General features: G+C 37.8%; 1 protein-coding gene across 1 annotated transcript in view; it reads right to left on the minus strand.

Moving 5' to 3' along the window:
- LOC129253127 (organic cation/carnitine transporter 2) overlaps nucleotides 1-5042 on the minus strand; it is an 82243-nt gene extending 77201 nt beyond the window's left edge. Inside the window, exon 1 of the mRNA XM_054891386.1 lies at nucleotides 4337-5042. Within this exon, the coding sequence (XP_054747361.1) occupies nucleotides 4337-4699 (363 nt within the window). The 5' untranslated portion in view covers nucleotides 4700-5042. The remainder of the gene's footprint in view (nucleotides 1-4336) is intronic.
- Between the last annotated feature and the right edge of the window lie 11431 nt (nucleotides 5043-16473).

Here is a 16473-nt window from a genome sequence, read left to right on the forward strand (position 1 = left end):
CCTGCGCTCTACTCCTGGAAGGATGGGCTTTGCTCCAACTCAGCGAGCGCTGGGCAAGTACACAAACGTGTAAGGTCGCGAAGTCCTTCTGGCCATGTTTGGATAGGAGGCGTTCGAGGGATATTTTGAGGATGACAAAAATGTCATCTCTCAAATTTCGTTGGCATCCTCACGGGGCACTACCCACGGGGTAACATGCCGGGAGACTTAGAATTACTTCGAGTTCTTTTTGTGTCAGCTGTATGGAGGATGAGGTGGAATCATCTCAGCACCTGCTCCTTAGCCGGCTCGCTCTTGCGGGTATAAGATTCAAACATCTCACGTTTTTTCAAAAATCTGATGAACTTCATCAGCACCATAAAACGGCTAACAAAATCGCAAATTAGTCACTGTTCATAGTCCACAAATACTGAACCCTCCCCGCCCCTCTCCTTTTCGTACTATCGTTTTTTCCTTCACCTCTTTTTCCGCTCTTGCAATAGTATCACAAAGGATGAACCAAACTTCTTTCGTCCAAGTGGGCCCACTCTCTGGGCAACCATTACTACCTAATCTAACCTAGAGCTCTGATCGGACTAATTACGGGACAAGATTCATGAGGATGACATGTGGCCACCATTGGCATCATCAACAATCCATTGTGTACATCTTGTTTGAAGGATGAAGATTATATAGAGCATATCCGCTAACGCTGTCCGGTTTTCGCCAGATTCAGATAATACATTTTCGGCTCGCATGTATTGCGAATGTATGAACTGCATTCTCTTTCCCTCGACAAGCTTCTAAGTTTCATAAAAAAATCTAGAAAGCTTCCTGTGATGTTGTGAATCCTCGCCTAAACTGTCTCTGCCTATCCTTTTAAATCTCTTCTCTTATCCGTAATTGCAATTGGCATATTGCCTAGGTACTTGGAAAATTTGTCGGCCATCCACAGTTACATACCAAATAAGAAATAGCAAAGAAGCCGGCATTTCCAGTTTCGAAAAAAGTTTCACAAAATTATAGATTTTTACTCTGTCCTAGCTGTAACAATTTTACTTTTGTCAGGCAGTACAGAAAAGGGAAAGTGATAAAGCCACTTTAACATTAGAAATAGTTCACTTGAATACTTAGATCCTCAATATTTTTTCTTCTGTTATCTGTACAGACGGAGTCATCAGCCAGCACAAAATATCTCTGAATTGTGGAAAAATAGTGTCGTGTAAAAGTGAGCTTTAAATAGAAAAATAATTTCAAAATTTCCAACCGACATTCTGCATTTTGGCATAGCAAATTTTTCTTTGTTAACAACAAAGCTTGCTATGTTGTCACTAAATTCGTAAGCCTAACAGACGTCACATAAAGATTTATTTCTTTTAATACTGCAGAGAAGATAATTGAGTATCTATTAATATACTGGATTGTTGCTCATTTATGATGCGTTCTAATGCTTTTTGTTGGCCGGATCAAGAGGTCACGACTAAAAAATTTCCAACGTGTCGAAAATACACGTCTTCATAGACATTATGCAACTATTATATAAGGAAATGTTCATGTCTACTAAATCGAATTTTAAACAGGAAATATAAAATACTGCAATAGCGTTTTATTGCAAATTCTAGTGGTGGCAAAAGTTAAAGTTTGGCTTGCAAATTTTTATTTAACAATTTTATTATATAATAGATATCTGCACATTGACCTTAATTGTCCTGATGCGAGTGATCAAATTGAAAAACAACAAAATAATAATAATATGGTTTTCACATCTTTTTAATGCATTTCGGTCAATATACAAAGGTATACGAAAATTATTCTAAATAATAACAACAAACACTTATTTACTATAATAATACCAGATTAAATATGAGTCTATTCTGGGGACCGGACAATGTTAACAGGCGTTAAATATTGTTTTGTGCCCACTTAAAGAGCGAGTGTAAATTGCATTTTGGGCGGATTTGATGATTTTTATATATAATATAATATATTTATATTGTAGTTTTCTGAGCTCTAAAATGTTATCAGTTTCTGTCAGCTAGTAAGCCTTCCTAAATAAACATTAAGATATGTTTTCATGTGTCATTTAATCGCTACCTCATATTTTATAAAGAACTCGCGTCTAATGAAATTCTGATTTGGGAGTAATCTTGGGTTTCACTTTTATGTTTCCTTGTCATTTGAATTTGTCATTGCCCAATCGTATAGTATGCTTGCCTTCATTTGGCGTTTTGCTTCTTGCTTTACGGATCCATACACTTTAATGCCAATATTTACTGGCGATGAGTGTAACAGTTTGAGAGTATAGGGATCAGAAAGCGAATAACTATTTTCAAAAATAAAAACCTATTTTCTACTATATATCGACTTTATTTCTATTTTTTGCATTGAGTAATTAAAACATTGATATTTTCCATCAAGACTTATTTTCCATAAATAAGAATGAAGACACTTTCTCATTAGCTTTTGCAGAAAACACACAATATATTATTTTAATTTTTTTTTTTTAATGTCAGTCATTTTAAACTAAATATAAACATAAATGTAGCATAACATATCAAAACACAACATAACATAACATAGTGAAACATAACATAATAAAACAACATAACATGAACAAAGCAATAAGCATTTATACGATAAGAATTCATAACGGTAAAAGCTTAAATGCCAAATGAGACACTTAGAGTTGCCGCTTTCGTACGTAAGTTGCTCTGTATACTCTCTATCATAAATATCTAAAATGGTGAAGTAATTACTTGTTTACATTGAAGTTGTCTTTAAAATTAATAATTTTCATTTAATAAACTCCAATATCACTATTTCTAATGACTAACTTGATACGAAATTCAGTGAATCCTAAGGAAAACAGCTCTAGGGAAAACGGAAATCAGGAAAATAATTTGACAATATTTTAAGCATTTTTGATTAAAATTAATGACTTTTTCAATTCTGATGAAAATAAACCAGAGCAAAACTATTTTTTGTTTAAAATGTTAACTGAAATTTTGCATTTTTGAAGGTATTTCAAAGCAAGTCAAGAAGTGGTAAATTCGGTACATGCACATTTTAGTAAAATTTAATTTAGGCTGACTCTTACTTTGAGAACAAACAAATGCATATGCAATGAAACCTATAGCCTATAATAGCAGACGCACGTAGGAAGCACGTAGTTTTAACATATAAAAAATGGTGATCTTTAATCTGAGATCAATAATATTTTTGTTGAATTTAAATGAAGTGGGGTGTAACATACGGGCACTAAGTTTGGGTGAGTTTTATTTCAAGTCGTTATAGCTGTGGAAAAGCATTAAACGCACATCACAAATTAGCGGAGGAGCTTGGCTAAGAAAGGGGACCTATACAAATCCATACATCAAAGTACATACTTTTACAGCACTACACGCAGATACACCACAGTGACACAACCTCTTTGTCAAAATTTTTACTTGCGTCGTATTTCTTTTCCTGAGCCCATTATTTGGACCAAATTTTACTAATTTTTCACAATTTATAACCGAGGTATTGCGTTTTGTGCTAAGGTAGTATTCAAAAACCTATAGAAGGGAAGTGGGCGCGGTTATTGATCGCTTTCAACAACCTTAGATAAATAGTGGTATGTGTACCAAGTCTAATTGAAATATATTAATGTTTGCTGGAGTTTTCGTGTTCCAGGACAGATTGGACTGAAAAGACTCTTCTCATCATTCTGAGCATTTTGAAAATCTATCAGTCATATTTCGTTTCGTATCTTCTTTATGCGAAAAAAAATTAATACTCTCATGCGCATGTGCGCGGGTATAAAAAATACCAAAAATAGGTAATTAAAAAATAAAAAAAAAAAATGTATTTTCTGATTATATTTTATTTGAGAGGTATAACATTGCTTCTTCTAATTTTAATTAACCACTAATTACTGATGAAAAAATACAAATAATGCCAATGAGCCATTAAAGAGTTACTTAAAGAAACATAATCTAATTAATAATCAGTAGTTAACAGTTCAGTATTAAATATTGAATGAAAATTTACATTTTTTTGCCAGTAATGCAATCAGCTTTACACCATTTTTTTTTGCAAATATGCGAATGATCAACTTTCCTACAAGTAACTAGTTCGAAACCACATGTCGTATATTTATGAAAACCACAAAACTCCCTTCAAGCAGCCACCCAACATATTTGTTGCAGTAGCCTCCATGAGCCGTATTAATTTTCATTCCATTCATTCATACCACTTGAACCGTGCCCATATTTTTTCCAACATATCAAATCCAGATCAAACACTTGTGCAAACACATTAAGTATATTAAAAATTCCTTACAAGTCACGTTTTTTAATCATACATCGATTGCACTTACCTGAAAAGTGTATACGAATAAATGGAATGTGGGTGGTATTTGAAAGAGTGTGAGCAAAAATGTCCAAATAAATTGCCACCTGCCATTATGACCAATAAAATTTGAAATTACATCGCTATCGACATCTTGACTTAAGTCTCCATTAGCTGGCGGCACGCATTCATTCACAATCGTTTTTAGTGAGTCCTTTTTCAAATCCTCCGAGTAACGACGAAAATCTAAAGCGATCACACTGATTTCCGGCGTACGTGGCTTAGTATCACGATAGCCGCCATATAAATTCGTATCAATACTACCACGGGAATATCGACCATTCAAATTACAATCGAAATTCAATGAACCACGTCGCAGAACGCCACTCATTTTGAAAAATTTTACGTTGTGAGATTTTTTAAAAACTGATTGTAATTTTTAATTTAATATATTAAATTTAGATTAATTATTTAATATTATTAATTTATTAATTTTTTTTTTGTTTTGAAAATCCTAGATTTCTGTTTTAAAAGTAGCGTTAGCCACTTCATGCACTTGTGACACTCTTTGGTTTTCACTTTTAAACCTTAGATGTAAAATATATTTACAACTGCAATTAGGCCTCTTAGGCACACTTAGGCCATTCACTACAGATTTATTTGAAAGCAAAGGATTTTCACTCTTTTTACTTTCGTTTTTAGCGATTTTTTATTGCACCGTTCTTTACCGTGTTTCGCACTGTGGCGATCTAACTAAATTTTATCAACTGTGCTGATATTATACTACAAGCTAATCAACAAAAGCAGCAACGCCACTTAACATGCATGTTTAAGTGGTGATAACAGTATGCTGTAAGTAACAGCCAATATCAGTTGACGATAAAATGCACTGATTCATAACATTCCATATCATTCATCCTTTTAACAGTTGGTGAGTTAACAGCGCTATTGCAACATATTTGCCGTTGTGGTTATTTCTGTTAACTTTTTGCTTTTACATGTCTCATTCAAATAATGGCCGTTATTAGCGGTGATCACTAAAGCTTTTAGTGCTTTTACTTGGTAGCTGTTGCCAGCCATAAATTATATTTTCATAGTAAAAACTAAAGTTTAATGAAAACGTTCATAGCTGAAACAAATATGACAATTATTTTAGTGTATAGCATATTGTTAACAGGAGCTTCAAATTTATTCAAATTTAGCTTCAAATTTATTTTTATTTTATTTATTTGTTTATTTATTTAGTAAGTCAAGAAATACGAAGACGCATTAATGAATATAACATTTTTATGAAAAGGCCTAATGAGAAATTGGCTTAAAAAATTACAAGAAAAGGAAAATTGCGAATGATACGATTTCAGCATTTATGAAATAATAAAAAAAACTACGTGATTTCAGCATTTATGAAATAATAAAAAAAACTATGGTGAAAAGATATTTAAGGGTGTGGCCAATATCAGACCGTTAGCCGGCTCTCAACGAATTTGACAGAATCAGCGGATGGGGTGACATTTCCCGGATAACGAATCGGCTTGTTTACGAAAATACCAAGAATGTCTTAGTAATATATGAAAAAAAAAAATGAACACAATGTCATTTCGTTGACGTCTGAACAAGGACTGATTGGACGAGTGTGTGAATACTTGTGTAATGATCGCGCAGAATTCGGTTTACGAATCTTTCAGGTTACGTGGCAGCCGAAGTTTCCCTCACAATTTTGTTTTTCACAATTTTGTTGGTCAACCCTAGTAATCTATCATCCTTGACGTTTAGTTGGATTTTTTTAACCCAACAGAGGTGTGGTTGAGTTGCGTGTACTTTTTTAATATATTATATATATTGTATTTACGACCAAAGCTAGAGCTGTATTCTAATATTAGTTTATATAATAATTGAGTTGTTATGTAAACATTTATAAAATAAAATAAAACTCGTCAAAATACGTAGTTGTACGAAAACTTTAATTGTTACACCGAAATGAAAGTAAATCGTTCTATTTCATTATATTCAATATACATAAATACTATTGGAAAATATCAGGACAGTCTCTAACTTCGTGCGTATTTTACCCATAATTTCATTTTTGTACGATTTTTGCATACAAAAAATTATTCTCGGAATATAACGGAAGTATTTATATTTTCTTTGATATACTGTGCATTCAAGAAGGGATTTTAATCGCGGATAGAAGCACGTGTTGTTAAACAGTAAAATGGAATCTTCGAACGCGTATAAAAGGCATATTTTGTATTTTTTTTATAAAAGTGGTAAAAATGCAACAACTGCTGCAGAAATAAACACTGTTCACGGAGAGAATACCGTGAGTGGACGGACTGCGCAAAAGTGGTTTTCAAAATTCCGAAGTGGTAACTGCGACGTGGAGGATGCCCCACGTGCTGGTCGTCCTGAAGTCTTTAACTCCGACGCCTTGCTCGAACTCTTGGAAGCTGAGCCAAATTTGACAGCCGATATGAAAGCTCAGATGTTAAATTCATCGCATGGAACAGTTCACAGGCACCAGGTTCAGTTGGGAAAGGTTTCAAAGCTGGGAAAATGGGTTCCGCACAGCCTTTCCGTCGCCAACCTTCAGCAGAGAGTGAATGTGTGTTCTCAGATGCTCCAACGGCTTGAAAATGAAAGTTTTGGGAACCGTATCGGTACTGGTGATGAAAAATGGGTCCTTTACGATAATCCTGTTCGCAAACGCCAATGGTTAGATAAAGATGAAACACCAGAACCGACCTCTAGAAATGGTCTTCACCCCAAGAAGACTCTCCTGTCAATTTGGTGGGATATGGCCGGTATTGTTTATTATGAACTTCTGGAACCAAACCAGACGATAACTGCTGATTATTATTCTCATTAGCTATCAAACCTTTAGTGAATAGACGCAAAGTTTTGTTTCACCACGACAACGCAAGACCTCATACCGCAAGGCAAACATAAGGCAAGCTGAACGAGCTCGGATGGGATCTAATGCCGCATCCACCATACTCTCCGGACATTACACCTTGCATCAAGTTTAATACACGTTCCCTTGAAAAAATAATAGAATCAAAAAGTTTTGCGACAAAAAATCAGCGTTAAAAAATGCTTACATACAGGGTGCGCCATCTCTTACGTCGGTATGTGAACGCTGAATAACTTTACCGAATTACACTGAATAATCATTTACCGACCGATCGACTTCAACATATATGTTTTCGGTACGTCAATTCAGTACAATTTCAAACATGGATCGCTTTACACAGAAACAACGCTCTGAAATAGTGACGCTATACATCTAAAATAGTCGTTCTATTGTTCTAACACAAAGGTCATATCGCGAAAAGTATCGCGGCAAACAGGCACCATCTGACAATACTATTCGTCGTTGGTGCCGAATTTTTTTGAGCACGACAAATACGTTCCAATGAACTTGTTGAAGCAGCGAGGGAGAGCGTTTCCCAGGAGCCAACAGTGTCATATCGTCGTCGCGCTCAGCATTTTGGTGTCAGTGAAACCACAATGCGGCGCATTTTATAGGATGATTTAAATTTTTTTCTGTATAAAGTGCAATTGACACAAAGAATATTGTTATTATTTTTTATTATTATTATTATTCACGTCTGTTGGAATACGGCCAAATAGTCGCTCGAATGATTGACACTGATCCCGATTTTTGGAAGAAAATTTTAAAGACTGACGAGGAACATTTTAACCTCTCTGGCAGCGTGAATAAACAAAATTGCCTCATTTGGGGAACTGAGAATCCACACGAGATTCATGAAACGCCATGGCATGACCGGAAAGTAACTGTTTAGGCCGGCATTTGCGCCAAAACCATCATTGGGCCATATTTTTACCGAGAAAACGAAACGGTCGATGGAAACCGATATCGATGGATGTTGGCCAGCAAATGCGTGAGAAAGGTTTAGACGGTTACTGGTTTCAACAAGACGGTGTGCCATGCCACACTCCGAATACAACAATTGAATTTTAGTGTCAAAAAGAGGCGACATCGGCTGGCCCCCCAGATCACTTGGTCTCCTCCTTACATGAGTTTACTAATTTCGTTCTGCACCTTGGCGCCGTCAAAGCTTTGAAAATGATAATATCTCCCTCGCTCCCGCGTTCCCTAAGCATTTGGCATACTTGCAGGATCGCAAAGACTTCTGCTTGAAAAATACTAGCAGTATTCGGCAGTTTAAAAGAGATAGATAAATTAGCTGAGTTAGAGAAAAGAACTGCTCCGACTCCCGATTCCATCTTGGAAATGCCAGTTAAGACAGAGGTGCAAGCTTCGGCGCAGATTTTCCCCTCGATCCATTCCTGCCGATTTGGAAAGATTGCCGTAGGACGACCCTCAAACACTAGTGTAACAACCTACCCATCTGATAATTAATACACATCAATTAAATTTTATTTTTGAACGCTTGTCTCTTTATTTACGTGTGTTTGCTACGCTACTGTCTGACAACGAATACTACTCTCAATACACTCTTTATACATACACGGTGACAGATGTTATTACTTATAAGGTGTCTAGACGTCGCTTTCATTTACGGGTCTCCACATCCCTCCCTCCTTATAAAGTTTCAAGCGCAACTTGGATTCCTCAGCAGGGGCGTCGATTCCGGGTCGGTGGGTGGCGAGGTGGTTTGGGGTTCCTGAAGATGTGTTCTTTGATGACGGCGATGTCGGTGCAGCTGAATGTAAAGATGTTCCCGGGGCAGTGGATGGAACGGTGTTTTCAAAAGTAGTAGTTACATCGTCGGGGTTGTGTGACGTACAATATGGCAGCTTTTTTACATGGCTTATATTTCGGCGAACTCTTTTCCCATTCCCCATCACTGTAACTTCATTTCCATCCCGATCTAAGACCTCATACTCCGTGGGGTCAAACGTTGGTGTTAGCTTATGTGAGAAAACGACATTTCGAAGTAGTACTTTATCCCCCGGAGCTATATCGGACGGCTTTGCTTTCCTTGCCATATCCCCTATCTCTTTCCCTTTTTGCTTGTTCATTATGTCGAGGTCTCTAGCTGCCGAGTCCAGCATATCATCCGTTATGTCGTGTATTCCAGGTATTTTGTCTCTAATAACGCGATTGTACATGAGTTCTGTCGGAGCTGTCCCTGTGGTGCTGTGTGGAGTGACATTGTACATTAGTATGAACTTCTGAATTGCCTCTTTATAGTTTGTTTTGTTGGCATGAGCGATTTTCAGTCGCTTTACTAAAGATTTGTTCATGTTTTCGACCTCCCCATTTGCCTGAGGCCAATAAGGGGGCGTGGTGATTAGGGTTATGCCATTATCTTTGCAGTACTCTCGAAACTCATTACTCACAAATTGCCTGCCATTATCTGCCCTAATAGATTTAGGTATACCCAGGCGGCAAAAGATTTCGTTGAACACCTTAATTATTGCTTCGGATGTAATGCTTCTCAAAAACTTGATTTCTTGATATCGAGAATAGTAATCGATTAGTACCAGAACGTATTCATTGTTAGGTAAAGGTCCTAATAAATCGGTGGACACGCATTGCCAGGGACCATTAGGAAAAGTATGCCTTTGCATGGGTGCTGGGTTATTAGGCCTGGATACTATCAAACAATCGCGACAGCTTTTTACATAAGCTTCTACGTCTCTATCGATAAGAGGCCACCAAACTTTTGCTCTAACCCTTCGCTTCATGGCGGACTCTCCCGGGTGTCCTTCGTGTGCTAGGTCTAAAATTTTCTTTCGTAACAGTGTTGGTATTACAATGCGAGTTCCGCGCAAGATGATGTCGCCTACTGTTGACAGCTCATGACGAAATGGATAGTATTTATTCTGACCATCGCGTGGCCAAGAATCACTCTTAACAAATTCAATAGCGTCAGTAATTTCTTTCTCTCGAGAACTTTTTCCGGAAATTTCGGTGATGGTTACGGCCGAAGGTATTGAACAAGAAACTATATGAAAAATGGATTGCTCCCCGTTTGCATCGAAACATTTGGTGTTCTCGATTTTACATAATCTCGAAATTGAATCCGCAATATTTTCTTTTCCCGGACGATAAATTACTTTAAATTTATATGATTGAAGCCTAAGCAGCCACCGTTCAATCCTAGCCGGTGGTTTAGACATTGGTTTAAATATCGCTTCAAGCGGCTTATGGTCCGTTACCAATTCAAACTCCAAACCAATTAAGTAAAAGTAAAACCTTTCTACAGCCCAAACCAGTGCCAAACTTTCCTTCTCAGTTTGGGAATACCTTTTTTCAACATCCGAAAGGCTTTTACTGGCGAACGAAATTATGTGTACTTCGTTGTTAGAGTCGAATTGAATAAGAACGGCGCCAAGGGCTACTGGACTAGCGTCTGCAATTACTCTAGTCCGGTTTTGTTGGTTAAAGTACGCTAAACTTGGTATGGTCGATAAGAGCTGTTTCAGTTTTTCGAACCCTTTTTGTTGTGGGGCACCCCACTCAAACTTAGAATTTAACTTTAGTAAGCTCCTCAAAGGGTCTGTTATATCAGCCACGTCTGGGATGAATTTCGATACGTAGGTAACTAACCCCAGAAAACTCCTGGTTTCTTCTTTTGATTGTGGTGCCCTAAAATCCAGAATAGTTTTTATTTTGTCTGGATCGGGAAGTATGCCAGCATCCGATAGTATGTGCCCCAAAAACTTGAGCTTTGTAACACCCCATACGCATTTCTCTTGATTAAGTAATATATTATTTTTTCTGCATACCTCAAGTACCGTTTTTACACATGAATCGTGCTCTTCTCTAGTGCTTCCATATATAATCACGTCATCAATGTAATTTAAACAATTTCTGCATGTTGATAATAACTCCTCCAAAACGCGTTGAAAAATCTCCGGAGCAGAGCTAATGCCAAACATAAGTCTCTTGTACCGAAATAATCCCTTGTGGGTTATGAAAGTGGTAATCTCACGACTTGATTCCTCAAGCTCCAATTGATGATAAGCCCATTTGAGGTCTAGGCGAGAAAAGAACTTGGCTTCCTTTAACTTTGTCATGATGCTATCGAACGTTGGGAGTGGGTAGTTTTCGCGCAAGACCGCCTGATTAGCCCTACGCATATCCACACATAGGCGTATTTCTCCACCCTCTTTGAAAACAGCAACAATTGGTGAAACCCAACCGCATGGCCCCGTAACCGGCTCGATAATGTCTTTGGCTAGTGCTTCGTTTAACTTGTCTTCGACCTTTCTCTCAAGTGCAATTGGGATACGACGTACTGGTTGCTTAACCGGTTTTATGGCCGGATCCAACGACAATTTGATTTTTACATTTGAAATTTTAGGAAACGGCTGCATCATCTCAACGTTGTTCACCCCCAGACCCAATTGTAATACTTTAAGCTGGATGGCAGTATCGCGACCAAGCAAAGATTGCTTGCCATCTTTAATAACGTAGAAAGTGGCGATCTTTTCTGATTGTTTCCTGACCCCCACTGGTGCCTCAAAAACATACAGAACTTTCAAAAGCTGATTGGCCGCGTATGCTTTAAATTGATTTACAGTTTCAGTGCGAATGTTCCACCTAACTGCTTTGCTACTTTCCAATTCGTCCCAGGCTTGTTGACTTAACAAATTAAACCGCGAGCCCGAGTCTATAATCATAGTGACTTCGTGCCCCCCGATGTTGCATTTTATAAATTCATTCATTAACGTAGAAGTTTCTACCTGAAGACAATCATATTCACCTGAGTTGTCTGAAAAATCGTCTTCGAGTTTCCCAATACACCTTACCTTTGATGGTTGAAACTTCCTTTGTTTTGAGGTACCCGACCCCGCTTCTTCATGTTTCCGCTTTAAGCCTTTAGTTTTGCATTTCCGAGCATAGTGCCCCGCTAACCCACATTTGTTACATTTCGATTTCTTTGCTGGGCAGTTTGTGTCAAAACTCACATGACCAAGTTGACCGCATCTGGAACACTCACCACCACCTCGTCTACCCTTTTGCATAGTTGAATATACTTTATTAACCACTTCACTATCCTGCTTAGAAATCATGCTTTGCGATTGCCTTTGGATTTGTTCATTAATCTGGCACGTCTCAAAGTTTTCATTTAAGCTTTGCTCCTTTTCAAGGAGACGTTTCCTCAAATCTACGCTAGCCCAAGAATCAATAATTTTGTCCTTCAAAGCAATGTCTTCGATTTCACTTTTGGTTTCACCAAAACAACATTTAGAGGATTGGTGTCTTAAACGCAATAAAAATTTGTTAAATGGTTCTCCTTCCAATGGCGCAATGCTTCTAAACAGATGCCGCTCGAACGTTGAATTTCGCTTTGGTGTAAAGTAATTGTTCAACTTTTCGACCAAAACCTTGAACACATCAACTTTATTTTCAGCGTCAGCTTCTACCAGAGCGCCAGGAGTATTGAAAATAACTTCCTGCAGTTGAGGTCCACCTAAATGAAGGAGTTTGCTTTTTTGTTTAACCGCGTCTTTTATATCTTCTGATTGAAGGTACAAAGTGAAGGACCTTAGCCATTTTTCCCACTCACTTCGTAATAGCGACTTGTCGATGCTATCGCAAAGGAATGGTCTCATTTCAGTTGTCATATCGCCTGATTTTCCGATCAAATTTGGTTCACAGTTTAACTAACTGCGCCCTTGTTATTAATGCGACCAATTGAATGGACTGCCCCTTGCTCCTTCTACCAGAGCGCCACCTTCTAGGACCAATCTAATGGACGCACTGAATTATCTACAACAAAATGTAAAGTTTTAAATTAAATCTTTGCATAATAATAGGACTATGAATAAGTTCGTGCGGTTTTATAACAGATGGCGTAACTTGATTATTATTCCATCGATCCACATTTCCAAACATTCATTGGAGAGCTACTGTCGTAAGGCACAAACGTCAGTATAAGTTTTTTATTTGAAGCGTAAACAACAATATTTTTACCACACTTGAAAATGTCGAATTTCGTGCCAAATAATGTGTTTTTGCGGGGAATTCTTCTTCATTATTTTAATATGAAGAAAAAAGCAGCCGAAAGTCATCGTATCTTGGTGGAAGTTTATGGTGAGCATGCTCTAGCTGAGCGAACGTGCCAGAAGTGGTTTGCACGCTTTAAAAGTGGTGATTTTGGCTTGGAAGACGAAGAACGCGAGGGTGCGCCGCCAAAGTTCATGGATACCGAATTGGAGGAATTGCTCGATCAAGATCCGGCTCAAACGCAAGAAGAGGTTGCAAAAACTTTGGGAGTTGATCAATCAACCATTTCCAAACGTTTAAAAGCCATGGGAATGATCCGAAAGGTAGGCCATTGGGTGCCGTATGAATTGAAGCCAAGAGACGTTGAACGCCGTTTTATGGCATGCGAACAACTGCTTCAACGGCACAAAAGAAAGGGTTTTTTGCATCGAATTGTGACTGGCGATGAAAAGTGGGTCCATTACGACAATCCAAAACGTCGGGCAACGTATGGATACCCTGGTCATGCTTCAACATCGACGTCGGCGCAGAATATTCATGGCCTGAAGGTTATGCTGTGTATCTGGTGGGACCAGCTGGGTGTTGTGTATTATGAGCTACTGAAACCGAATGAAACGATTACGGGGGATGTCTACCGACGACAATTGATGCGTTTGAGCCGAGCACTGCGAGAAAAACGGCCGCAATACGCCGATAGACACGACAAAGTTATTTTGCAACATGACAATGCTCGGCCACATGTTGCACAAGTGGTCAAAACATACTTAGAAACGCTCAAATGGGATGTCCTACCCCACCCGCCGTATAGTCCAGACCTTGCGCCATCCGATTACTATCTCTTCCGATCGATGCAACATGGCCTGGCTGACCAGCACTTCCGTAATTACGATGAAGTCAAAAAATGGATCGATTCGTGGATTGCGGCAAAACCGACCGAATTTTTCACAAAGGGAATCCGTGAATTGCCAGAAAGATGGGAAAAAGTAGTAGTAAGCGATGGACAATACTTTGAATATTAAATTTGTAACCATTTTACGTCAATAAAGTTTCAAATTTCGAAAAAAAACCGCACGAACTTATTCATAGTCCTATTATTATTTCCAATTTAATGGAATGACATTTACCAATTGAATGGCCGATTTTCTAATAATCTTTCGCTTGCTTCGCGTTTGCACACCAAAACAAAATGGCTGATGGAATAGTATTCGCTTTATCGAAAAATACAATTTTTACCACGTGGATTTTTTTTTCCTCATTAACTATCTAAAAGAAAGAAGAGTTAGTGGTTTTAATGTTTTACATATACCTTTATTGTAGAGGATCCCATCCTCGTCGCCAATGTAACAACCTACCCATCTGATAATTAATACACATCAATTAAATTTTATTTTTGAACGCTTGTCTCTTTATTTACGTGTGTTTGCTACGCTACTGTCTGACAACGAATACTACTCTCAATACACTCTTTATACATACACGGTGACAGATGTTATTACTTATAAGGTGTCTAGACGTCGCTTTCATTTACGGGTCTCCACAACTAGTTTGTTGATAGAGAGATCTATTCGAAGTTCGTCCTTCGAGAGATTGCTTCCAGAGGCCAACCTCCTTTAACCTGGTTGTACTTTGAGCTGCGATGGAAATAACGTAAAAGTCGATGGGAAGTAAGTGCAAGTTTTACATGCTCCGGTGATGTCAAAGCATGCAATCCTTCGCACCGTCCCCAATTTAGTGATATTATAGACCTTCCGAAGAGCTTCCCATTGCCATCGTTATTATTATTATATTTTCGCAATAAATCTCAGTATTTGCTCTATGTTATTGAATTTCATTTCCTCCTCTGGTATAATATGTTTACCCAGGTGTTTTTCCTGCTTATGTATCAGTGCAGGGCACGTTGACAGCACATGTTTGGCGGCTTCATTTTTCACCCTACAGATCTGGTAAGTTCCATTGGAATATATTTCCAGGTTGGTAAGATGAGGATTCAATCTACAATGCCCTGTGATTATTTTAAAAGTATACATATTTATATAAAGCAATAAACTTGGTAGAGTATTCCAGTACAGTATTAAAATTGCCACATACACACCATGTTCTAGAAACCGCCGTACTTTTTATGAATATAAACATTGTGCCATTTTCTGGAAACTTTTTGAACTTGATATTTTAGTTCAGCAGTAATCTTCTCTAGAGTGCTTTGTATTGCGGTCGTAAACTCAGTTTCAAAATAAGAACTGCGATTGACTTTTGTATTAAACTTTGTAAAGCTTTTGTAGAAATAAATCAAACGTTTCAAAACTCACATGATAATGATTTTTCATTTAGAAGTGTTACAGTGGAATAGAGAAAGGTTTACTGATCATGAAGGAGGGGATTAACCTCTGAAAACATTCAAAAAAAATGCATGACTTCATTGAAAGTAATAAAAAAGTCTCTGAATTGGAAATCACTGAATTGGAATTGAGGACTCCTCAGACAATTCTGTAACGCATAATCGAGTCTTTAAGTAGCATTAGGAGCAATATAGAAGATCTAAATATTCTATCCGCTCATAAAAGTGTTCGCAACCAAGCTCTCTTACGCACTTATATTATCCTGTACTTTTTTTTCATCCTCAGTGCCCTTCGTAAAATTGTCTGCTTTTCGTGGACCATTTCAGCCCTCTAATTACCTTTTTAACCAACTCTCATTATTCAGGTAAGTGTTTTGAGAATGTGTCAAAATTCCCCATATATGCAGAATCTCAGCTAAGCCAAAATAAGCATGGTCTTAGCACACTGATTTCAGTCATAACATGGTACTGCCTAATAGGTAGACACGCCCAAAGGATGAGTGTGCAAACACATTACTTCTGTAGAAGTTGTCTAGATGAGGAGGAGGAAGATACAATCTCGCACCTACTGTGCCATTGTCCTGCTCTATCCAGACGTAGGCTTACTATTCTAGGTAAACAATTCTTTAATGAGTTAGAAGATCTCAGTTCTGCACAAATAAGAGAAATTCTAAAATTTCTGAAAAGCACATACTGGTTTTAGGAGAGATAGGGACAAGCTCCCCACGCGCCATCACAATGGGCTATGAGCCTGAGTGTGTCCCACAGGACAACCGCTTCAACCTAATCTAACCTAAGGTCTACTATAGAAGCTTGAGTAAAGAAATTTTATTTTAAGTAATTTTATATATGATTTTTTTAATAAATAAATTGCACTTTCGGC

Source organism: Anastrepha obliqua, chromosome 1 (genome assembly GCF_027943255.1).
Source record: "Anastrepha obliqua isolate idAnaObli1 chromosome 1, idAnaObli1_1.0, whole genome shotgun sequence".
NCBI lineage: Eukaryota > Metazoa > Arthropoda > Insecta > Diptera > Tephritidae > Anastrepha > Anastrepha obliqua.